The 24,842-nt window shown below is 42.4% G+C and overlaps 2 protein-coding genes across 3 annotated transcripts in view; one reads left to right on the top strand and one right to left on the bottom strand.

The window, feature by feature from the left end:
* Nucleotides 1-14,462, bottom strand: part of LOC307209943 (uncharacterized protein) — a 501,253-nt gene extending 486,791 nt beyond the window's left edge. Inside the window, exon 1 of the mRNA XM_079965390.1 lies at nucleotides 10,926-14,462. Within this exon, the coding sequence (XP_079821516.1) occupies nucleotides 11,202-13,904 (2,703 nt within the window). The 5' untranslated portion in view covers nucleotides 13,905-14,462 and the 3' untranslated portion in view covers nucleotides 10,926-11,201. The remainder of the gene's footprint in view (nucleotides 1-10,925) is intronic.
* Nucleotides 1-24,842, top strand: part of RPTOR (regulatory associated protein of MTOR complex 1) — a 325,970-nt gene that overhangs the window by 94,586 nt on the left and 206,542 nt on the right. The gene's annotated exons all lie outside the window — the stretch shown is intronic.

Below are 24,842 nucleotides of genomic sequence, written 5' to 3'. Positions count from 1 at the left end.
ACCCCTGTTGTTGTTTTTTTAAAAAAAGTTCATCACCAATGTTTTAGTGGTAGAGAGTTTGTTTCTACTGAAATGTTGGCACACTTCCATTAGTTGTTGTATCTGCTTTGTGGTTCTTATTTTTAAAAATGAATGACAGTCCATATAGTTAGCTTAACTTCCAAATCCTTTAAAATTCAATGTTGTGACATTTGCTGTTGAGTAAAGATGAAGAGTGATATCTAAAGCTTTAATAAATGTTGTCGTTATTAAAACATTTTCTTCTGTAGAGGTCTTTCTTCTTGCAAAAGCTTTTTATTATGACAGAATATAAGGAACATATCAGTGGAGCACTCAGGTGGCAGAAATGCAAGAGGCTCTCTCAGCAGCAAGGATACTCGTTGCTAAGCATTGGAAAACTCAAGATCTACCCACACTGGAAGAATGGCAGATGCAACTGATAGACTATATGGAACTGGCCGAGATGACGGGCAGAATCCGAGACCTGGGAGAGGAGATGGTGGAAGAAGACTGGAAAAAATTTAAGATTTATTTGCAAAAATATTGTAAATTGTATGAATGTTAAGCAGGATGTTTGATCATAAACAACTTGGCACCATAGAAACAGACGAAGTGTACTATGAAGATAAGTTAAATTCATGAAAAAATCAAATTTTTAGATAACTATTAGGCTAAGTGTAATGTTTTAAAGAGCGAAATAAACGTATCTAAAATTTTAAGATATAACATTGGAAAATTAGATTGTAAGGTGGGGATAAGGTGATAAATTGCTGGTTTAATTTCTATTAATTTGGAACGCAGGAGCGGGAGATGTGAGGAAGTCCAAAGAAGACAAGAAAATATGTTATGATATGTGATATCTTTGTATGTTTTTCTTTGTGTGTTGTAATCAAAAAACCCTTAATAAATATTATTTAAAAAAAAAAGAAATGCAAGAGGCTCTGCCCACACCACAGGGAGAAGTTCCAGTGTACATCATTGATTATCCCCAGGGCAATTCCTGTTTCGCCTCAGGTGGCAAAACTGGATATAACATTGACACTTGCTTTACAAATTGGGAGATGGCCTTGGAGACTCTTTCTCTTTCCTCACCCTCTCCGCTCCCTAGACATTTTCCTCCCCCATTCCCTTGGCATTGTTTTACCATGGTTTAAAATTACAAATGCACCATGCCCAGCCAGAGTCAATGCTTCCCTTGTTAATGGTCATTTGAAACTATGATTTGACATGTGATTTGTGGGGAAACTGATTAGTTTTTTTACCATTATTAGTGTCAGGATATGAAACACAAAACATCGTAGTTAATGTCAAGGGAGAGGGGATAACATCCTTGAAGCAGTATTTCAATTTGAAAATCATGGTTTGTAGAACATCAGCATTATGCGATTTCTTAGGCGTTTTGCTTTGGCCATGTGTCAGTATAAACATTGTAAAAGATGCCTTGATCAATTCCTCCTCAAAGCAAGGGACCACATTTATTCTTGCTATTCAAAAAATACTTAGTTTTTGTTTTAAATAGCATGTGTCCCAAACGCTGAGCAAAACAGTCATGAATCCTCCTCATAGATGTTTTTACATCTTGTTACATATATTAAGTAGCAGGTAGTTCCCACAAGTACTAATTGTTTGAATTGCTGAATATTTTTCATTGTGAGATAGGGCACTATTATTCCCTCTTTGTGGATGGGCAAATGAGACTTAGAGTGAGTGCTTTGCTATTAGCCCTTATTGAAGTAGCTTCATGATCCAGGCATCCACTCATGATTGGCACGTCTATTTGCTCCCATTGTGACAGTCATACAAGTGGTTTGTTTTGGCAGCAGCCATTGCAGAAATAACATATAAACCTGACCAGTTAGTGCATGTCAGAGGTGGGACTTGCATTCAGAACTGGTCCTAGTATTCATTTAGTCAATGACACTGGCCTTTGTGTATGATGTGTTACACACACACTCCTCTGTACATATAACTGTGTTGTGAAGCCCTTCTGTTCCACTGAAGATTGAAAATCAGCAGTGTTCCTACATTAATTCAGTTTCTAAATTGCACTCTGCTTTAATATCATTTGTAGGACAAAATGTAAACAAGTTATATAATTCTTAGTTCAAATGATTAGCTGAGTTTAATATACAAACTGCCTCATAATAATGAGATTGACTTGATTTTAAAAAACATTTTTTGAAGCTTTTTTGATGATGGGTAATAAAAAACAAAGTAAATGTAGGTGGATAATGTATCATAATGACAGCTAAGCTTAGATTTGGACTGTGGTCTTGACACATACATTGCAGGGATTATGACTAAGACAACTTCATCAGCATGTATTGCAGAGTCAATGTGGTGTCGTGGTTATAGTGTTGGACTAGGACCTGGGAGACCAGGGTTCAAATCCACCAGGGCCATGAAGCTCACTGGGCGACCTTGGGCCAGTCACTGTCTCTTTGCCTAACCTACCTCACAGGGGTGTTGTGGGGATTAAATGAAGAGTGGTAGACCCACGTACACCACCTTGAGCTCCACTGAGAAAAAGGTGGGAAATCAATAATTAAATAAATTTTGTACCAGCAAGGCTGAAGATGCATTGCTTATACATTGGCTACCAGTTTTCCAATGACTATACCAACTTCTCTAAGGCAAATGCTATCCAAAAAAATATGATAATTTCAAATGTCTCCCTGCCCTGTTACAGGAAAGGTATCTCAGAATACAGCCTTCAAAATATACAAGTGGCTTGAAGTCATGGTCCTATTTTAAAAATTATTTTGGAAAACTTATTCATTTATAGATGTAGCCTACCCTGTTGAAAACTGCAGAATGTATAACAGCAGTAATACATGAAACATAATTACATGTTTAGAGAGATAATATTATAATAAATTAATGGAAAGCTGGATTTAGTGTAGCCTTTCCCACTCTAGTGCCCTCCAGGTGTTTTAGGCCAGGCATGTCCAACTCCCAAGAGACTGCAGTCTACTCCCACTATAAAAAAACTGGCAGTGATCCACCCATTGGATTGACCAAAGTTGTTGAGCTTTTAGGCTATTTATCATCTGTGACTGTTGACCATGCTGGCCAGGACTGATGGGAGTTAGCATCTGGAGAGCACCAAGTTGTGTGCTGTAGCAACCTTTCCATCAATTGCCGGCTTTTCAATAGCAACGGTGATTAAATATGGCGTAATGATTCTCCCTTCCTCCCCCTCCTCAAAAGGTGATGTTGCCTTATTGTGGTGCCAACAATGATAAATTGGCCATTTGGCTTTGACACACTCTCGGCTGCTAAATGTGTTTCAGCCCACACAGAATATGCATGTGTGCGTTTTTATTTTCATACTTTCTGGGAAGAATTATGGCAAAGATTTATATAAAGGGATATCCCAGTTTTCCTTCAAACAAATTGACTGAGCAGGCCCTTAATGGACAAGAATAAATGCTTGATCAGATGCTTCCCCCCATTCTTTGGGGTTTTGAATCAACCCATGAATATCTGTTTGCTGTCCAACAGCCTTCCTCTGGGTCTACAAATAATACAGAATAACTCGGATTCTTTCTGCTGTTTCATCACCTTCTCTGAATGTTTTCAAATAGACCTTCAAACTTACTTTGTTTCTTCTGTTTCTAGATGTTTAGGATTGGGCAACAGCCCATAAGCAGTGCCACAGAGGAGAGGAAGGAGGGATTTGAGCATCCTCCCCAGACAAGTAGTCCCTGCTCCCCATTGCTCTGATTGAAGGTTTCCTGTGATTACCTGAAGGGAAAACACTTTTCACATGCTCAGAAATGCACTTTGCCCCTGCTGTGACCTTCCCAATAGTTGCCTTCAGGTACTTCGACTGCAACTCCCTCAGTACATCTGTGGTCTAAAAAATCTAGATCTTGACATTGCCTTTCTTACATGAGAAGACAACTTCCTGCATCCCTTTGCCAGGCAGGGACAGATGTAATCACAAGTAACCAGTGGGTATATTGAGCTGCTCTTCCCACTCTTCCATGGTCCTATATCACCCTGTATTTTGTCTGAGCACTCTATTCAGTACAATATTATCCTCAGATGAGATCCTGCAGTTGTGTTCTGTTTTCTAGGTAAATATGTTCCTTCGTCTCCTGTTCATAACTTGGTTTAAAATTAAGTTTACTTGACACATGATGCAGTTAATTACTTGTTTGCTTCTTCTCATGTGACACAGACAATAGGGTCTGATTATGATCCAAATGAAATCAGTGTAAGGGGAGTGTGAATCACCTCAGCTTAAAGTCTTTCTTTGTGATTGCTCACTCTATTCTGCCGTTGGATTTTGAGAGTGGTTCTGATCTTCTGGCTGGCTGTGCATGGCTCCTAGGAGTTTGCATGTTTACAGCAGTGAAACATTTCCTAGACCTCTTATCCAAGTTGAAGGTTTCTGTACCCAAAGTTTCAATCCGTAGCTCAGATTGCCCTGATGCAGAGCCTGTTGGCAGTGTCATTGCTGAAGTGTACTCTGTTCTCACTGCATCTTAGAACAATTTGCAGCACAAAGCGTAGTGCATGATGCACTGCAGCTTTTAATGGAAAGAAGGTCTGCATTATTTCAGCTGGCACAATAATTTATAACAAGTGATTAGAAGGTTCCTAGAGGTAATTATAATTAAACCACTGTGCCCTTTGTGAGTGTTCTTGCCTGCAGGTATTCATGTCCCCTTTGTGGCCTGAAGAGAACAGGACATTGTTTCATTAGAAATACATCTAGAAATCTTTATAATTGCATTTTAAAGGAGAGAGAGGTACAGTGCATATCTAATCACGTTGTTGCTTGAAGAACAAGTATATTTTAATAGTGTTGATACTTTTAATAAAATTCTTTCACTGGATGGTATTGAACTAAGTTTCACTTAGAGCAGACCCATTGAAATTAATGGACCTAACTTATCATGTCCATTAATTCTAATGGGTCTCTGCTGAATACCATCCTTTAAACCAGAGTTTCCCAAACTTGGGTCTCCAGCTGTTTTTGGACTACAATCCCCATGATCCCTGACCACTGGTCCTCCTTATTTGAATTTTAGATTTGATGTGTGTTTTTTATATTCCAAATGCCCAATTTGATTTATATTTTTTCATTCATTATGCTACTAATGATTCTTATGAAATAATGCATTTCTAAAAGTGGGAAAAAAATCCATGGGAAATTATAGTACTGGAGAAATTTTCACTCTACGTCATGACTTTTTGTTTTGAAAGTTATCCAATATATACTGTATTTTTCCATCTACAAGACGCCCCCTATTTTGGGGGACTCCAAATTAAGAAAACATCCCTGAGCACTACCTGTGTATAAGATGAGCCCCAATTTTAAACCTAATTTTTTGGTAAAAAACAACAACAAACCCTAGTCTTATACACAGAAAAATACGGTATGTGTGTTTGTGTAAGTTGGAATGACCTATGGCTATTTCAGTTACTTAAGTGTGTGGAATGGAGTATTTCCCATTTCAGCATTTATTGTCAGGACTTGAGTCTGCACTGGGTCTTGAACTCACATCTTGAGGAATGTTGGAGAAGGACTTACCTCACAATTTTCCTGTTCATCTCCTCCTCCTTTTTTTGCCACCATCCAATCTTGATTGCATAAGAGCTGGGTCTGACATATATTCTCCTCTTCCTTGCCAGTGCTAGTCTTACTGTTTGGAAGTTTTCTAATGACAGCTTCAACTTTGCTGCTAATAAACGCATTGTAAGAAAAAACATTTAAATGCTTTTATAACACTAGGCAGCAGTGTGAGCTATGAGCTGGAAATGCATGGTTCACATCTCAGCTTGGTCATGAACTTACTTGGTGATCTTAACCAATCTACTATCCCTTGTTCTCAACCACATACTTCAAATCTGTGGCATGGGGATAATTACTGTACTGCTTTATTTGGTGCTTATAAAGATTACTGAGATAATGTACTTGAAACACTTTGAACGCCTAAAGAATGCTATATAAATATTGAATGTTTTGTTTTATGTTCTGATTTTCATCCATAACCCTGATGAGCTTCTTTTTGCATGCGATATTGATGCTTCTCCACCGTGTCATTGTTTCAATGGAGAAAATGTTGCATCTATTTGTTTCCATAGCAGTGTGAGTCTTGATAGAAGTTCTGCAGGGGACTTTCTTTTGTTTTTAAGCTTTTGGTCTTACATGTAATGTCCCTTGCTATGCAACACAATGTAGCTTGTAGAACCCTCTGCAGTGTCTTTCCTTGTTTTGGGAGGACTGAGCTCAGTCTATATGACATTTGTGATCTCTGCAGCTTTACAATGACAGAAGGAAACCACTTATGGTAAATTCCTTTCTAGTACTTCAAAACTAATCTAGAAGCTGATTGAAATGCCTGTTTAAAAAAATGGAGCGATTTTAGGATGAATCACCCTGAGGTTGTTATTGTCTAAACTTTGTTTTGCACATTGCTCCAGGTCTAAGGGGAGCTTGTTTTCAGTTGTTGTTCAATGAACCTCCAATGGCTTGGCCGGTCATTTACTTAAAAGTTAGGAAACAACTGTTACTTCTGGGCCCAATTACTGCTCCCCAAATTGATGGTTGCTTCCTCCAAATCTCCTGATGACCTTTTCCACTAACTTCATGTAGATGTTAAAAAGCATGGGGAGCAGACTGGAACCCTGCAGGACCCCACAGTTCAAGTGCCATTATGATGAGCAGTAATTCTCCAATGCTTCCTTCTGGAACTGGTCCTGCAGGTAAGAGTGGAAGCACTGGTTCATTATGCCTTCACCTAGATGCTGTGGTTGGTTGTTTCAAAAGCTATCAAGGGAACAAGGAGAAATAATGGGATTTTACTTCCCCTTTCTCTCTTATTCTCTCAGTCCAAATAACCCGCATCTTCCAAAGCATCCTAGGAGGGGGATATTTGCAACTAGGTGGTAGCTGTTACAGACTTTGGGATCCAAGGAGTGGACCTTTAGGAGTGGTCACACAACTGCCTCTTTAAAGCAATAGACACCATTTCCTCATGCAAATATGTGTTCAAATCCACGTTGGACTCAAATCAACCAAGATGGGCAATGCTTGAGGGAACACATGGTTGGCTGAACACCTTGTCCACATCCTCAGGCCACAAGAGCCTCATAAAATCTGACCAGACAGTGTGCAGGATACCACACTTCAGAGTCAGCCAAGACATCATATTCAACATGAATGAGCAATTTTACTCTTGAAGTGTCTCACACATTTATTACAGCAGGAACCTGAAAGTTCCAAACCACACTCCATGGACTGTATTACAGGGGCCCAACCGACCTCAAGTAGAAGTCAGGCATTTAATGTTGCCAGTTCCATGTTGTGGAAAGCTTTTCTGGCAGAGATTTGGCAAGCACTCTTCCTTTTGGCATTCAGGCATCTCTTGAAGAATTGGTTTTATGCTCACAGGCTGATCTAATTGCTTTACAATTTTCTTGAGTGACCAGTCATTTTAATGACGGCTCTGTACTGCTTTTAATGTTGCTTTTAAAAATATGTAATATTGCTGTGCACTGCCCTGAAATTCTGGGAGAGGTCAGTATATAACTGCTTGAATAAATAAATCAATAAATCACATATCTCAATAGGTCTTTCCTGCTTGGAGCAATTCTGCTGGAAGGATATTTGAGGTTGCAATGGAGGTGAAAAAGTAAGCTCTCTTTGCCACACTTGCCACCATGTAGTAGACCTGATCATGCGGTCTTGCTTAGCTTTGCAAATGTGCTAGCAATTTTATTGCTCCACCACTATTCAGCTATTCTTGTTGCAAGCATTATACCACTTGTACTCCAGCCCTTGTCTGGCCTGTTTCAATGTCCAGCTCTCAATTACAGACCACCGGTCATTCACCTTGTAGCAAAGACTAGATTTAAAGCATGATCCACATTATGCACTGGGAGCAGGAGTGTATTGAGCCTGCCCTGTAGTTGTCATGGTGGCCAGAAATGTCTAAGCCAGCCCACCCGAAGGGGCCTCTGTGTGGTATAGAAGCCACTCAGAATAATCTGCTGGGTATTCTCCAACACCACTTAGATCACCCTTACAAGCTATGATAGAGAGATTGCTGGCCAGCAGTGTGTGTGGTATACCAGTGACATCCCTATTCTGTCTCTCTGATTCCGTGTCAAGTACTTTCAAATTTATTCCCTTATGGGCAATGATTAATCCTGCCCCTCAAACCTGGAATGGTACTGCACTGAATTCTGGGGCAGATGCAATTGTGACAGACATGCCCCCCTATGCATCTCCTTCACCCAGGCTTCGGTGGTTCATGCTAGGTGGGTTCCTTCACCTGCAGTTAAATGAATGAGAGCTGTCTTGTTATGGAATAATACTTACCTTCTGTCTCAATGCCTCCCTCTGCCCAGAATCATTGTTATAGAAGAGCTCCTGTGGCCCTCCTTGTTGTATCCCTGTAGACACAGTATTGGAAGGAAGAAAACCACCCAGCACTTTCTAAACCTCAAGGGGAGTAATATGGATGTTATAGTGCAGTAATAAACAGACATCCATCAGCTGCAGTAATTCAGTATAGCCTCTGCACATGGTGGGGTCTCTTGATAATGTTCCAGTTCTGATAGTCTCACCAAGGATGAGTCAGGTGCAAGGCTTTTTAATAAAAGAAGAATAAAAATCACAGCCAGCTCCACTCACTTAAATAACATGGTTGTGTTGCACATGAACTCCTCTTCTTCCTGCAGAGAGCTGGGGGTTAAATGTCAAATACCACCAGCTCTGATATATTGTGCTCACTAGACGTCTCCTCTTTGAAGATCCAGATGCAATGGGCTCTCTTGATAAGATCCCAGCCCAAGAAGTGACAACAAGGCTAAAGCAGGTGCAAGGCAATTAGCAACAATTACAGTTGGCTTAACTTACTCACTTAGATAATTGTGGTTGTGCCATATTTTAACTCCTTCTCTCTTTATTGCACCGGACAGGCATCCACACAGCGACAGAGAGCTGGGAACTAGTTGCCAAATGTGTCTGAACAGCTCTCTGATGTTTTGTCCTCAGGGCCTTCCTTTGCTCTCCAGTTTTAAGCTGTTCTGTAGCAAAAAAAAATGTACATCAAGATTGCATCCAATATTGTGTTATGGAGTACAAACTCACACAAGTGATCTTTTCTCTCCTTGCCACTCTAGCCTCCTGTGCCCCACCCCTGTGCAGTGCAAAACAGGCTTACGGAACATTTAGGGCTGTAACTGGAGGAGAAATTTGCCAAAAATAAGGAACTTTGCCCAAGCTGTTCAAGAGTCCTCCATCTGATTTTTTATTATCTCCCCACCCCCACTGCAGGCTTTTAAGACACACGAGGTTCAGTAGTTGCCCTTGACCCTCTGGGGAAGCTTTTAGGGGAAACATAAAGGGGATGTATTGGCTGCAATATTGAAAACATGCACATTGCAGTCCACCTTGCCTAGGAAGATTCAGCTGCTAGCTCCTTTTTTTGCCCTGCTTGGAAAAATTCTGCTGATCAGTGTCACGTGATAGAGGAAAGAATTATAGTTAACTAAGATGAATTCCTTGCAGCATTTGTAAGGTTCAGATCTACTAGACAAGCAAGAGTTGGAATAAGTTTGTCATCTTCAGTAATGGCCACATACGTTGTCCGTTTATAACAGATGTCTCAATTTGGCTCTCCTGTGGTTTCCTTGCATCCCTTGTCAGAACAAAGTGATGGTTTTGTATCTAATAGTCTACTTAAACTTGCATTTGTTTTTCCCCACCCTAAGGCTGAGAAACGGGCATCATTTTTTTTAGAGTATTAAGACCTGGCAGCAGATCTTAATTAAATGCACTACCTCAAGATCAGTTCAGACATTAAAGGGTCTACCTGAGTGCCTCAGGGAAAAAAAGCCATAATATGTTTGGAGTGGTTCACAAGATGTACTTCCGCACTAGTCTCACACTTACCAGGCTTGCAGCTGTTTCACATGAACATCCCCAACCATGCAATAGTTTTACAGGCATTTCAGCTGCACCCACTTAGAAGCTTTACCTGGCTGGGGTTGTAGCTCAGTGGCAGAGCCCACACTTTAAATGCAGAAGGTCCCATATTTCAATCCCAAGTGTGTCCAGGTATGACTGGGAAATATTTATGTCGGAAACACTGGACAGCGCCTGCTAGTCAGTGAAGGATGGCAATCCTGAGATGGATGAACCAGTGGCTTGACTTGGTATAAGGCAGATTCCTCCAAGGGCTACCCCAGAGTAAGAATTTAAAATCTAATAAGCCCATCGATTTTGGGGTTTTACACTGTATGGCCAGTGAAATCAGGGGCATATGTCTGTAGTTCAGAGGTTGAAATTGCTTCCTCCTCTTTGCAAAGTATTCCTTGGTGAACTGAATGTTTCATCAACTAATTATTGCAGATGTGAATTGTTTCCTTTATCTTTTGAAAGAATGAAATGCAAAGAAAAGACGGGGATGCTAATGCTGTGTTGTTATGGGACATGGAGTGGCACTGCTACATTTGCTGCGGATTTTAGCTAAACCTATCTACCAGCAGGCTGCTTTATTGCCCATTCAAGACTTTCAGCAGCTGTTTTCTCTGACCTGTTAATTGGTTTAGAAATGCTGTGTGTGGCTTCTCCAGCACAATCAGCATGATGAAATGGAAGCCTGCACAAACACAAAAAGCGTCTCTCTTGAGTGAGTGAGTTGATGAAGTGTGACAGGAAATGACATGCTGTAGATAAAATATGCAGTGCCAAAACCCACAGTGTGTAATGCCATGGTGGCCCCACTTCTCTAGGGGAGGAAAGGTATCTATATTCATAGACTGGAGATATAAAAGTTACAGAGAGGCAGGTGTGATTGTGAAACGATCTGATAAGATCTTAATTGCACTGGCCATCTAATTGCTTTATGGCCTCAATTAGCCCCAGTGGTCCGGCACGCTCCCAGCCAAGCTGCGCAGACCTCTTGCTTCTCCGGTTTCGTCTAGCAGAGTAAAAACACAGCGGATCAAAACTGTCGCAGTCTGCTTCAGATCCAGACAAACACACGAAGCACCTGTGTGTGTCCAAATTTCATCAGTTCTTTATTGTAGCAAATATTTACAGCTCAGCATTTCCCAAATTCTCCCGGACTGCTAGCATTCATGGCTTCCGTCCGTCTCTCTCAGAGACACAGAGAGAACAACAAGCTCCTCCCTCCTTTCCCACGTCAGAATGGGAGGCACACTCAGAACAAACATTAACCCAGTAAGTTCTGAACCCCAACACCCCCTCTTGCAGAGCATTCTGACAAGACCTGTGGATGTACCTTTGCAGACCTCTGTGAGATCAATCCCTTCCCCAATGCCTTGCGCCCTCTCCTGGCGTCCCTGTCAGGCATCTGTGGAACATCCTCACAACTCTCAGATTCGCACTGTGCGAAACTTACCCACGCACCTGTGGCCTGATACCTCTCAGGTGGAATTCCCTTCGTTGTGCGACTGGACCTCCTGGGCACAAACTCAGGCACTGCCTCTGACTCACTGTGGTCAGCAGGTGTGTCCTTTGCATCCTGGGATTCCCCCTCTGACTTAACGCGTCTTCGAACCTTTGGAGTTACCCTCACAGGAGAACTAGGCTCACTCTTGGGCTCCCTTTTTACAACTTGCGGAGATGCCCCATCCTGCTCCTGACTTTGGTCAGTGAGCTGATCGTCATCAGCAGACTCAGCCCCTGGCTCTCCTTCCTCCTCATCAGAACCTTCCTGCTCTGAATCGGAAAGACATTCTGAAAGAATATCGCGTCTGGCAGGGGTCTTTGACCTTTCCTCCTGCTTACAGAACTCAGCGTGTTTACTGATCAGCAGCTTACTCTGATCACCTGACGGATACGCAAATCTCCATGCACGAGCCGTTGGCTCATACCCACAGAAGATCATTTTCTGGAACATGGGTTCACCTGGCCCTCGCAAAGCTTCAGGCACCGGCAGCGAGGCCGTTGATCCAAACTCACGGAGGAAGTGTACCTGCGGTTTCCTCCCGTGAAGCATGAAAAACGGTGTGTCTCCTACCACTGAATTGTAGGACCTGTTCCAGGTGAAGCTCACATATTTAACTGCCTCCATCCAAAACTTTGGAGATAACCCAGAATCTGACAGCATCACCTGTGCAGCTTTAACCAGAGCCTCACTTCTGAGCTCTGCCACCCCCCTCTGTTGAGGAGAAGTCACTGTGTGACTTATCCCTTTCTTGTGAAAGAACTTCTGCAAAGCAGACCCAGTAAACTGTGAACCTCTGTCACTAGCAATTTCCCTGACTCTGGTGGAGAACATTAGTTCCACCTCCTCAATCCAACACCTAATCAGCTGTGCTGCATCTTCCTTGGATTTGAGACCATGTGTCCAGGTGTTCTGCGAAAAATCATCCTGCAGTGTCAGCAGAAACCTGGCCCCTCCCAAACTTGGTTCCTTCATGGGACCCAACAGATCTATGTGCACAAGATCAAAAGGTTTTGTGGTTACCCTCTCCACCCTGGGGTAACTGCACCCTCTTACCTTTGCCTGTCTGCAAGCCTGACAATCTAGGACTCTTGCACATTCCGCAATTTTACAGCCTTTGGAAACCTCAGGTAGCACCTGTAGTTCTTCAAGACAAGCATGCGCTGTCTTCCTATGCCATGCACACGAACATGAAACATGAGTGGGAACTGTAGCACGCAGGGCTTGTGCTTTCTCAACCTTCCCCTCACCCTCCAGAGACGTTTTAAGAATGAAGAGATCATTCTGCCCCTTTGCAACTCTGACCAGTTGCTTCCCTCCTTTGGAGATTGTACAAACATCGTGTTCAAAGCAAACCTTAAACCCCTTTTTCAACAAATAAGGCACAGATAAAATACAGTGTTGCACTCCCGGCACAATGCAAACTTCCATCTGCTCCTGCAAAACAGAAAACAACACATTTGCAATTTTATTCACATTTTTCTTTTCCCCACTTGCAAACTGAACAGTTTTTCCAGCCGGAATTGCCTTGCAATTCCACATCTCGACTGCAGGGGTCTCTGGGATCAGGTGGCAGTTAGCTGCTGAGTCGATTACAAAACGAAAAACAGTGTGTCCCTCAGAGCTGTCCTCAAACAAAGCCATACTGGCCACAAACGTCCCGCTGCCCCCTGTCTTTGGGCTTTTGCAGCTGTTCTGTCTGGTTGTCTTGGCAACCAACTCCCCCTTGCTCAGGACCTTGGCAGCTTCCGTAGAAGTAGCCTCCTCCGTTGCCTTGGAGACCGGCCTGGCCTCTGCGTTCCCACGCGACTCTTTAGGCCTTATCTTCACTTTGTCCAGGTGGCCGACCTTGAAGCGCCTAGCTCTCCGCCGCTTTCCAGCCTTTGCATGACGACGATCCCCAGTGGAAAAATACTGCCCAGGGCTCCTTTCAGCTGGCCTGGCCCCCCTTCTTCCGGAAGAGCACTCTGTGCCAGCCCTGCCCTCGCTGAAACTGCGTTTCACTTCAGCACTCACAGTGGAAAACTTTTGAAACTTGCCTTTGGAATTCTCAGCCCCCCCGACTTGCACCTCAGGGACTGGGGCTACAGCCATCTCCAGGCTCTGCATGACTCCTCCAGGGCTCTGGCATCCTGCTGAAGTTTCACACAAACTTCTCAGCACCTCCCAGGCAGCCCTTGCTGACTTTACGCCCTCCAAACTGGGCAAAAGTGATGCATGTACGCATGCCTTTAGCATAGCAAGCTCTCTTTGCATTCTCTGCTGGCTTTCTTCAGGCAACTCAGCCTCAAAGCCTGTAATGTCTGTCCCTTCAGGACCTGGATTCAAGGGAAGTGGTTCTCTCTGGCTTACATTCCAAAGCCCAGTAACCAGAAACCAACCCCTTACTCTTCTGGACCAGGTTGCCCAACTTCTTAAAGTGAGCTTTTCAAGCGGAACGTCCTCAAAGACCTGGCTGTCTGCCATTCTCTCCTCTTCCCCGGGGCCCAGCTGTACTTACGTATCACCAGTCAGCCCTCCGGCACCCGATTCCTCAGCTGCTTTTCCAGCTCTCTGCCTCAGCAACTCTTGCCTCTTAGAAGCAGGCAAAACACAGAACGCAGACCTCTGCCGCCTCAGTAGCGTCTTCCAGCTATTGCCAAGCTGACTTCAAGACTTCAAAGCTCACCGGCAGACTCTTAGCAACAGTTTTATTAGCGGTAATTAGGTCCTCCCATAACCTGTGAAACGATCTGATAAGATCTTAATTGCACTGGCCATCTAATTGCTTTATGGCCTCAATTAGCCCCAGTGGTCCGGCACGCTCCCAGCCAAGCTGCGCAGACCTCTTGCTTCTCCGGTTTCGTCTAGCAGAGTAAAAACACAGCGGATCAAAACTGTCGCAGTCTGCTTCAGATCCAGACAAACACACGAAGCACCTGTGTGTGTCCAAATTTCATCAGTTCTTTATTGTAGCAAATATTTACAGCTCAGCATTTCCCAAATTCTCCCGGACTGCTAGCATTCATGGCTTCCGTCCGTCTCTCTCAGAGACACAGAGAGAACAACAAGCTCCTCCCTCCTTTCCCACGTCAGAATGGGAGGCACACTCAGAACAAACATTAACCCAGTAAGTTCTGAACCCCAACAGTGATCTCCTGTGTAGATTACTTTCTTTTTCTTTTGTTTTGTCATGAGAAGAATGAAATTGCAAGTACAAGTTTAGCTTCCTGTTTCTTTTTGTTACTTTTTCTTTTGAAAGTTTTAAATAGAGGAGAAAGCAGAATTGAAATGGAAAATTAAACTTTCCAATATTTAGAGTTTGTTATTCCTGAACATTGTTCAAAATTTTATTTAAATAACTGACTTCCACATAGGAGATGTACCTCTGAGGCTTGGCAGGTGTAGGATCATGGAACTCCCATGCCATAGTTTTTCTGAAGGTGAGAGGCCAACCCTCTTATAAAAACCAAATTTTTCTATCATCGGGGACTTTAATTAGCCCAAATAATCTGAATTATTTGGGTTAATTAAAGGCAGTGATCGTAGAACAACATTCTGGCAGCAAAATCAGTACTAGAAAGGAGTTCATAATTTATATACTGAAGATTTCTAAATTGCTTCACTCTAAAGACTTTGGATGAGCACCAGTTCATTGAAAACATTAAACAATAGTTAGTTAAAATGAGTGAAACAGAATGCAACAAATGTTAAAATGGATCTTCATTTATTGCATTATATGAAATCAATTTCAAAAAGAGAAAACAGTGCTTTGAAAAGATGATTCTACAAGACAATGAGTTTCAGGGTTAAGGGGTTAGTCTTAGGAATCATAGCAGGAAAATCTGGAGAAAGTGCTCTTTTATGAAAACTGGGTCAAAACGGTTAGCATTTAGTAATGTAGATTGTAATCCTTCATTGGGTAAGTGCTTACCCCTTCATACTTCTTGCTGTCAGGACAATGCACATTGCTTTGCCTCTCTTTCTTTGTTAATACAATAGATGGTCCTGATAGCTGCTAAGGAAACCTGTTTTGGTTCTCCAGGGGTTCTATTTCATGGAGTGCCATGCACACATGTCAACTAAAAGTAATGTGGGAAGTAACTGTCAACTTGTCTTAAGCCACTTCTTGCAAGATCCTTTGCTTTCAAATAAGGTACCTGGCTGCAAAATACATGTAGGCAAAATAAATACACAAGGCTCCCTCTCTTTATAACAACAGACAAGAGCTATCTATTCCCTGCAACATATACAGATATTATGAGATGCTAAAGTTGGGCTCCCACTTCCACGCCTTTTAAAAGGGAAAGCTGCTTTTGAAAGAGACACATTCCCATCATAATTGTGTTTGTGTTTTTTTGCACTGAAGAGGTCCTCACTAGTGCCAAATTTGGGAGTCTTAGTTTTTGTTATACGATCCTGTCTGTCTGGGGTTTGGATCTTACCGTGTTCATGGTTCCCTTCTAGCCCTCCAGTTTTACAGTTATGTCATAATTTTATTATGTTTCTTTCTGAGAATTAAGTCTAGTACACAATATAGCTTCTAGGATTCTGATTTGCAAAGTCAGGACTGGATCCAAATTTGTAATTGCACTTTGTTGCCATTGGCTTAACCTTGACTTAACTAAATGCAATTAATGTAGTTTGGGTCCAACCCTACAGGTAGAATCCAGTTAGTGCCCTTGTTCCCATGGAAGTGCTTTTGGTCCAGCTCTGCTAAAAGATGAAGAGATGAATCTTTTGCTGATATTCCTCTTTCCGCCTGCAGCCCACTCTTTGCCAACCTTCCACCGTGTTCTGGAGGAACTCCTAAGTTTCCCAAGATGAGTTTCAGGAAGCTGCAGGGGGTCGTGAAATCAGCAAAATTCCCCCCCCCCCTTTTCTGTCAGCACAGACACCATTTGGATTCCATCCTGTATGTTCACATGCTTTTTTCCTGTTTATGATGTAGTCTTGTTCAGATCCTATCTCCTGCCTAACTGAACAGTGACTACCGTATTTTTCGCTCTATAAGATGCACTTTCCCCCCTCCAAAAATTAAGGGGAAATGTGTGTGCGTCTTATGGAGCGAATGCAGGCTCCATGGCTTCAGTGAAAGCAACGCGAAGCCTCTGAAGCGCAGCGGGAGCGCTCCCACCGTGCTTGGGAGGCTTTGTGTTGCTTTTGCTGAACCATGGAGAGCGAGAGGGGTCGGTGTGCACCAACCCTTCTCACTCTCCTGGCTTCGCTTCACTGGAGAGGTGCTGTGCAGCTTTCCCTCTCTGCGCAGCGCCCCTTCAGCAAAGCGGGAGGAGAAATGGAAGGGGCTCTGTTTCTCCTGCAGCTTCGCTGAAGGGGTGCTGCGCAGAGAGGGAGAGAATTTTTTTTTCTTGTTCTCCCCCTCTAAAACTAGGTGCGTCCTATTGTCGGGTGCGTCCTATAGAGCAAAAAGTATGGTAATATTTATGCTGTAAGCAGGCACTTCTAAATTATAAAGCAGGATGGAGGATTCATATTTTAGATGCTGAGGACAGATGGGATGTTGTCTTTATGGCTTGTCATCAGGATAGGCTCCCTGTCATAGCACTTGGAAACAAAGGACGATTGACATGGATGTGCGGCGAACTGGGAATAAGATAAAACATTGCTGCTTGGCAATTGATTGCAGGTCTAATGCAAAATATTTCTATCCATTCAGTGAGCTAGAACTTCTCAATTACATCAATAATTGACACTGAGTGTCTGCACAGTTTACACAAATTCTTGATTTAGTGATACTGTTTAAATGTTTGAAATCCTGAATTAAAATAAATGTTGCATACTTTTTATTATTTTCTTTTTTGTGTGTGTGCTTGACAGAAGGTAGAACCTCGGTCCTTCTCGAGGGGAAATAGTGATGCAGTTGATAAAAAACAGATTTTATGCATTGTTCAGAAGAGAACAGTGTTAGTCTATTAAAGCAGAGTTGCCGGTAATCTGTTATGAACAACCACTTTTCTTAATATAGATTAGAATTTTGTCAGACTAATTTTTTATATTTTGTTGCAATTCCACCCAGTTTTTGTCTCCAGGGCCATGTCTATTTCCATGCATGCACAGGTTGAAATGAATTCTAGTTTTTCGAAAGGAAAGCATTGGTTACCATACACCTTTTATTAATATTTAATCTGCAACAGGACTTTATTTTTTAACCCACCATATTTCTTGTAAACTTTGGTCCCCCAAGAGCCACATGTAGGCTGTTGAGGGCCACATACCAGTGGCCTAGAGCCAGCTTATAGAGGGAAGGAAATTCAGCTGCTTTGCAGTGCAAGGACCGTGCTTTGGGCTGCCTTGGGATTGCTGGGGTAGGTTAAAGCCTTCACTCTCCAGTAATTTCAGTGTAATATAACAGTGGTGGACACCCATCCCCATCTCTGCTCATCTACACCCCCTTGCTTTTCTGCCCTGTCACTGCTCCACATTCTCCCCCTCTATCAGGGTGACGGAGATGGAGAAGGCACAGGCAAATTCCAGAGCTCTGCTGCATGTTCCTGGCTGGGAAACAAAGCTGAGAGCTCTGGCTCAATCAGGCTCCTGCTGGTTCTCACAGCCCTTAAGACAGAAGAATTGCACACAAAGTCCAACAGGGTAGAGCCCAACATTTTCTGTCTCTCTCGTGCACACAATATGCTTTATTAGCTGTGTGCAAAGCTTGGACAGCTTGGCATTTGCTTTAGGGTCCCTGTTACTCTGTTTAAGAAGGGGCAAATGGCATGCCTGCTCCGCACCAAATATTTGCTACTTTTTTTTTACCTTTGGAGAATACCTGGAAGGTAGCTTGAAATTAGACCGATGAAGTATTTTCTTAGTCTGTAATTCAAAGAAGTTAACTGCAGATCCAACCACTCTTGCATTTAAACAGCAGCTTGTCTCTTGTCCAGGGAGACAGGGGCAGCTGGAAGAGTAAGTCCTGCCTCCACCTGTATGCATAATTCTTTCCTATGTATTCATTTCACTGACTTGAATGGCAGTTTTTTGTTTTTCAAAAGGCTGAAAAAATCGTGAGCTGCTTTTCATGCCTCCGCTTGTGACAGAGGCACCTCTTGTCATCTCTCCACAGCCTTGGAAAATCTCAGTGTCAAGCGATTTCCCCCTTCATATGTTTATGTTGTTATAATAAAAAGCTTTTGGCATATCAAAACCTGCATAGGGCAATTAGAGTGGCAATGTAACACAAAAAGTCAAATTATTCTGGAAAAATAACAGGATATTATGTAGTTATCTTTCTCATATTTTGATCGCATTTTTAATCAAAATAAAATTGCCACAGAAATCCCTGACAGCTGTACTGGAACACAAGAGAAACAAAAGAATTGGTTATGCATATTATAATAAGGATTTGCAAAAATGGCTTCATAGTCTTGATTAAAACTCTGCAGCTTTTGGGGTGTGTTTTTTTCTTCTATTCTAAATCATAGCCAGTTAAATGCAAAAAAACTGGACTTCTACTTTTAAGTCCCTGTTGTGTTATGATTGTTTTAGATTTGGCATTCAAGTGCACAAATATAAATTTACTTAATCCTTTGTAGTGCTGTTTTGTTTTGTTGTGTTGTGTAAATAGTCACACTTGCATTTATTCCAGATTGTTTGAAGTGCTGTCTACAACTAATCAATAGGAAGAAATGAATTAATTGGTATTGCCATTATCTTTACTCAGATTTGAGATGGATGCAGTATTGAAAGAAATAAGAAGTGTTCTGTCTTAATTTTGTAAATGGAATTGAGACTGTTCCCAATTTGGAGTTCCCCAAGGCTTTTTTTGTAGACATAACGTCTTGAGTCTCACACTAAAGCGATAATAAAAATCAGATTCTCACCACCGAAGCAGCTGACTGACATCACCACCAGCAATTTCATGCTTGTCCTACGGTGCCCATCAACAAGGCATTTTGACAACTCTGAGCTTGGTGTCAGCTTTGGAATGACAGATACAGCTGAATACCATCAGCAAAGGAGCTGTAATTGAGAGTGTCCTTTCTGATAACCATAATCAGAAGGAAAGCTTTCTTGCCAAGGACCAGGCAGAAATACGGAGGGAAATATTATAGAAAAAATCAAGAAGAATTTGCTAGGTCAAGTAGACTTTGCTGTAGGTACTTGTTTCCCACCCCCCACCCCCTAGTCTGCAGCTAGTAGGTGGCAAAAAGAAGCTAGTGCAGCCTTATCCACTAAAGTTTTAATTGCTCTTTTATTACAGTGAAATGTTGTTGAAGGATTAAAAGCCAATCTATACATCTGCAGAGATGCCATTAGTTTTGCACTCATCCTCAGCTAAAGCAGATACTTTGCCTTGAAAACGTGGAACAGAAACATCTAACAGTGGAAAATAACTGACACAGACAACAAGCAGAGGATATAATGGAATAAAAAAGGCTTTATGAAAGGAACGAACACTGGCACTAAACACTTTTAATGGGAAGTAAGGAAATCAGTTTGTAGACAAAAAGAAAGGTAATAAAATTAGACATGTGGTTGTATCTGACTAACTCATAGTCAGTAGAGCCACTGAAATAAACAGAATTGTTAGCCATTATTAGCTTGTGTATTAATTTCAACAGAACTACTCAGAGTATGACTTGGATACAACCCATAATCTTGACTACATAGTGAGGTCTTTCTACTGTCAAAAAGCTATATTTAGCACCAATAGAGGAAATTCATTTAGGTGTCAGTTGTTTGTGATTTAAAATAACATTTTAAAGCTAATCAACTTTAAGCACTCTCCCAGTACCTAGGAGCGGTATGGTTCAGCCTACTTAATCTTAACAAAACCAATATGATCTTGTGCATTGGTGCCCTTGGTAAATCTTCATGTGAGGAGGGTAAAGTTGTAAACCTGTCGGCTACTAGCTTGAAAGAGTGGCACAGCAAAAATGCAGGGCAGATTGGAGGAACAAGATGTGCTGCTTTGGGCCCCCAAAGCTATGTGGTCTGAAAATTAGAATGGTTTCACTATGAAATGCATCAGATTTCTTCCTTTAAGAGTTGGAATATGCAGTTTATGTGAGAGATTGGGTGTGGAGACAGAGGAGAAAAGGAATTACTCATGTGAAATGATGTGTTTCTCTCCTCTCGGTTGCTGTCATATGAATCTACTACTATGACATTGGTGAGAAATTGCTACCCTGTGCTAGGCCTTTCAATTTAAGGTCTCTCTAAGTTCCTTTTGAAAGTTTTGATGGTAGCTTATTTTTCCAGGTATAATGCTTACAGAGGGGAAACAACTATATTTTCAGAGCAGCAGTGGACCACTTGTGACCCACAACATGTTTTTAACTGTAGTCTTGACAAACCTATGCCCTTCTCATTTTCTGACCAGCCACAGGCAGCATGGCCCAGTGGTCAGGGATGATGGGAGTTGTAGTTCAGCAACAACTGGAAGGCCTCAGGTTTCCCATTCCTTCAGTAGACAGCATTAGATTTTGTTTTCTACATATAGTTAAGGCAACAGCAATGTTGGTTCTCTGCACACTATTCTTTTATGAATTAGAAGTGAATCTTGAGAATGTGCATTCATTCCCTTCCCTCTCATGTGAATTTTCCACTTCCTGCTGTTGTTAAGCTTAAATGTGGGCTAGCATTACAAGTACATTAATATGAACCATGGTTCCCATCTTACCCAGATGCAAGCTCATTTCAAACCTTGGTTTCAAATTCTGATTGAGAAGGGAACACTGTTTAGCATTTAACATACTTAGCAATGGTGACAATTTTATACTAAACTATGGTTAAGATTGACAGGATGAGGAAGAGTCCATTCACAAATTTCAAAGGAAACAGCATGCATTCCTGAAGCTGACTCCCAACTTGTGAACAGTGGTTTACAGGGATCCAGAGTTGAAATTGTACAGTCCACTAGCATTGTAGAGTAATCTGCCCATTTCAGGTTCCATGCAAGCAATTTGCTGCTTTTTGATTATATACTGCCAGCAGGATATTCTGTCTAGCGCCGATAATGGTGTTGTGGTTGACAGTGGAAGATAGCTTCTTTGCTAGAATCTGTTTCTAAGCATGTGTCAGTTTTCTGTCAATTGAAGGATCTGTTCTGATGTACCTTTTTCCAGAAGCAATTTAGTTGGCAACTCCTGTAGAAACTACTGCTTTTCTGTTTAGGGAAGGTATGTACTCTGTTTCCACTGTAATTGCTCCCAAACTGTATTGAGCAATTCTTCCTTCTGTTGCTGGGAAAAGTGCTTCCTTTTTATCTCATAATTACTCTGGAATACAATCAATCAATCAATCAATCAATCAATATGACTTTTAGAAACAATCTTATGCTCTGGGTTTCAAGTCTTAGCAAGACGTGGACTTTCTGAAATTGTGTAGTCTTGAAGAGTGGAAAGACTCTTTACAGTTGAGAAGCAAAAAGGCTGTGCACAATTTGGCACTTCCTAACACTGCAGGTGGCGCTGTGGGTTAAAGCCTCAGCGCCTAGGACTTGCTGATCGAAAGGTTGGCGGTTCGAATCCCTGCGGCGGGGTGCGCTCCCGCTGCTCGGTCCCAGCGCCTGCCAACCTAGCAGTTCGAAAGCACCTCCGGGTGCAAGTAGATAAATAGGGACCGCTTACCAGCAGGAAGGTAAACGGCGTTTCCGTGTGCGGCTCTGGCTCGCCAGAGCAGCGATGTCACGCTGGCCACGTGACCCGGAAGTGTCTCCGGACAGCGCTAGCCCCTGGCCTCTTAAGTGAGATGGGCGCACAACCCCAGAGTCTGTCAAGACTGGCCCGTACGGGCAGGGGTACCTTTACCTTTACCTTTTTTAACACTGCACCATGAAAAAATTCTAAATAATTTTTACCAAGGGAACTAGAAATAAAATTTCATTGATGGACATTTCAATCCCCAAATGCACCGAGACCTACCAATCTGTGCTTTTGTTTCTTGGAGTTTTTCTTTGATCTCTTGTTTCTGTGATAGTCCTTAGGGTTTAACAACATCAGGGCTACATCTCTGCCATGTATGCCAGCTGGGAAAGAAGGGACAGACTACTGTATCTACCTGTAGCTGGCACAGCTATCAGGCCCAATGCCATCATGGGATCCAGTGGATCCCAGAGCAGCTCAGATCCTCCTTGCCCTTGAATGCTTAATTTTGGGTCTTTCTGTTGTCAGTGGGCTGAGCAGAGGGACACCTCCATTCAGTCCAGCACAGCTCGGAGGGGGGTTGAATTATACCCTCAGTTTGTAGAAATCCTGTAAGCATTTTGTATTGCATACTCTTTCTTGTATGCACTGACACAAATATAATCCCCACTGCCATTTCTTCAAGATGTATTGCCTGTTCTTCATAGCTGATTTGAAGGAGGGAGGGAAGTACAGTGAGTGGGAGAAGAATAAGATCATAGGCAGTAGTTGCAGGAAATAGGTCTGATTGGGTGTTAAGACACAAAGCAACCAAAATGGCTTATGGCGCAGGAGAGCATTCATTTGGAAGGAAATGCAATTTTGACCTGCAGTTTCATGAGATGAAAACAGGACAGATAGATATTTTTTTTAAACACACACACAAAAAAATTTATTTTATTTTTTGCTTATAAGGAATCTTGCATCCCGATTTACTGTTTGCACAATGTTTATACTGTCATTAAAATGGCATAACAGCTGGGAACGCTGTCTTAGAGAACTCATTTTGACAGAATAACATCTGGGGGGAAATAACCATGAATCAAAAGAACCAAGCTGTGCTCTTCACATTGCTTTTTTTCTTTGTTGTTGTAATCACAGGGGGCATGTAAATAGTCAAAACATAAGGTTTGGTTTGCCTTCTAGAAGGGGGCAGTGGTAACATCCAGACAATATTTAAATGATGTACCTGTGCTAGTTAATGAAACTGATAAGTGAAGCATGTGATCAAATCTTTTTAGAGACTAAATATAGAGTTGAATCTGTGGCTTAAAGAGAGAATATTTTTGATGAAATCTGAGAAGCCTGTTTTAGGAAGGGGCATAGCTTATGGTAGAACATCTGTTTTGTATGGAGAAGGTCCCAACTTCAGTCCCTGGCATCTGCTGGTAGACCTGGGGAAAACTTCTGACTGAAACTTTGAAGAGCTACTGGGCTCTTTGCACCAATGGTTTGCCTCAATATAAGACAACGTCCGATGCTGGAATTTAGTTTTCTTCTGGATGGAGGCAATGCCTCATCTCTTTGATTCCAGTAGCATTAGTGGTCCTACAGTGATAATTCTACCCAATAAATATATACATATTTAGAACATACTGTATTGGCCCGAATATAAGCCGCACCCAAATATAAGCCACACCTTTAAAATTGGAGGGGGGGAGAGAAAAAATACCCGGATATAAGCCACGCCCTTCCTCGCTGCTCCTGGCTGCATACTTGGGCGGGGGGGGGGGAGAGAGAGAGAGAGAGAGAGAGAGAGAGAGAGAGAGAGAGAGCTGCGTTGCCAGCAGCCTTCCCCCCCCTCCCTTCCCAGCCTTGGGGGAGAAAATTGGGGACAACGTGCAGGGCAAGTACCCCTTTGCCGCATTTGTGACACTGTTTGGCCCACGCTCCTAGCTGAACTGTAAGGTTGCGAATATAAACCGCACTTTAACTTTTCACGGTCGGAATTTGGGGGGAGGAGTGCTGCTTATATTCGGGCCAATACTGTACTTGAACCCAGTTTGACCTAGCTATCTCCACCACGTGGCAGGACATGTCAAGGCACACCGATTTCACGCACATTTGGTTTTTTGATACTGGACTCTTTCTCAGACCTAGTCCCAGCCCAGGATGATGCCAAGTCAAACTCTAAATGTCCAGCCAGTAATACTGTTCCTTGCCACCATGGAGAAGTCTTACCTCACACTTTGCTTCCCTTGTGTGTCTTTGTGAACCCGTTTTCATTGCTGTGAGCCCCTTTAGGAGAAAGTAATTGTCTAAAAAGTGGGATACAAATATAGGGCTGTATTCTGCTTACTCTTGGTAGACCCACTGCTATTAGTGGCCATGACTACTACTCTGGAGTAAAAGGTTAGTTGAATCAGGTATGGCCTGTCCATGAGGCAAGATTAGGTGACTACCTCAAGCAGCGAAAACCCACCAGGTAGCATTCCCGTGGGCGCTCTGCTGCCTCCAGAGAAGTGGCACTAGTTTCCAGTAAGATTTCGTGAGATTTGGGCAAGATTTTCCCAGAAGCTGGCACTGCTGCCAGTGCTTCATTGGCACTGCCACACAACACATGTACGACAGGCTTGTTGGGCTGTGGGGGCATGTTTCATTCCACCTCAAATGATGAAACTGGATGCTCTGCCCCTGAGCTGAATACAACCTCATAGTATGCAACACAACCAAACAAAGAAAAACTGGCAATGTTTGCAAGCTTTTCCTTAAAGTTCTCCCTAATCACTATCCTGCTTTTTCTCTGTTTCTCTCTAAAGGAAATATTATGACAGTGTTGTCA

The sequence above is a fragment of the Podarcis cretensis genome, assembly GCF_951804945.1.
Source record: "Podarcis cretensis genome assembly, chromosome: 2".
In the NCBI taxonomy this organism is placed as follows: domain Eukaryota; kingdom Metazoa; phylum Chordata; class Lepidosauria; order Squamata; family Lacertidae; genus Podarcis; species Podarcis cretensis.
The sequence above is the reverse complement of the archived record's forward strand: the minus strand, read 5'-3'. Positions and strand labels throughout refer to the sequence as shown.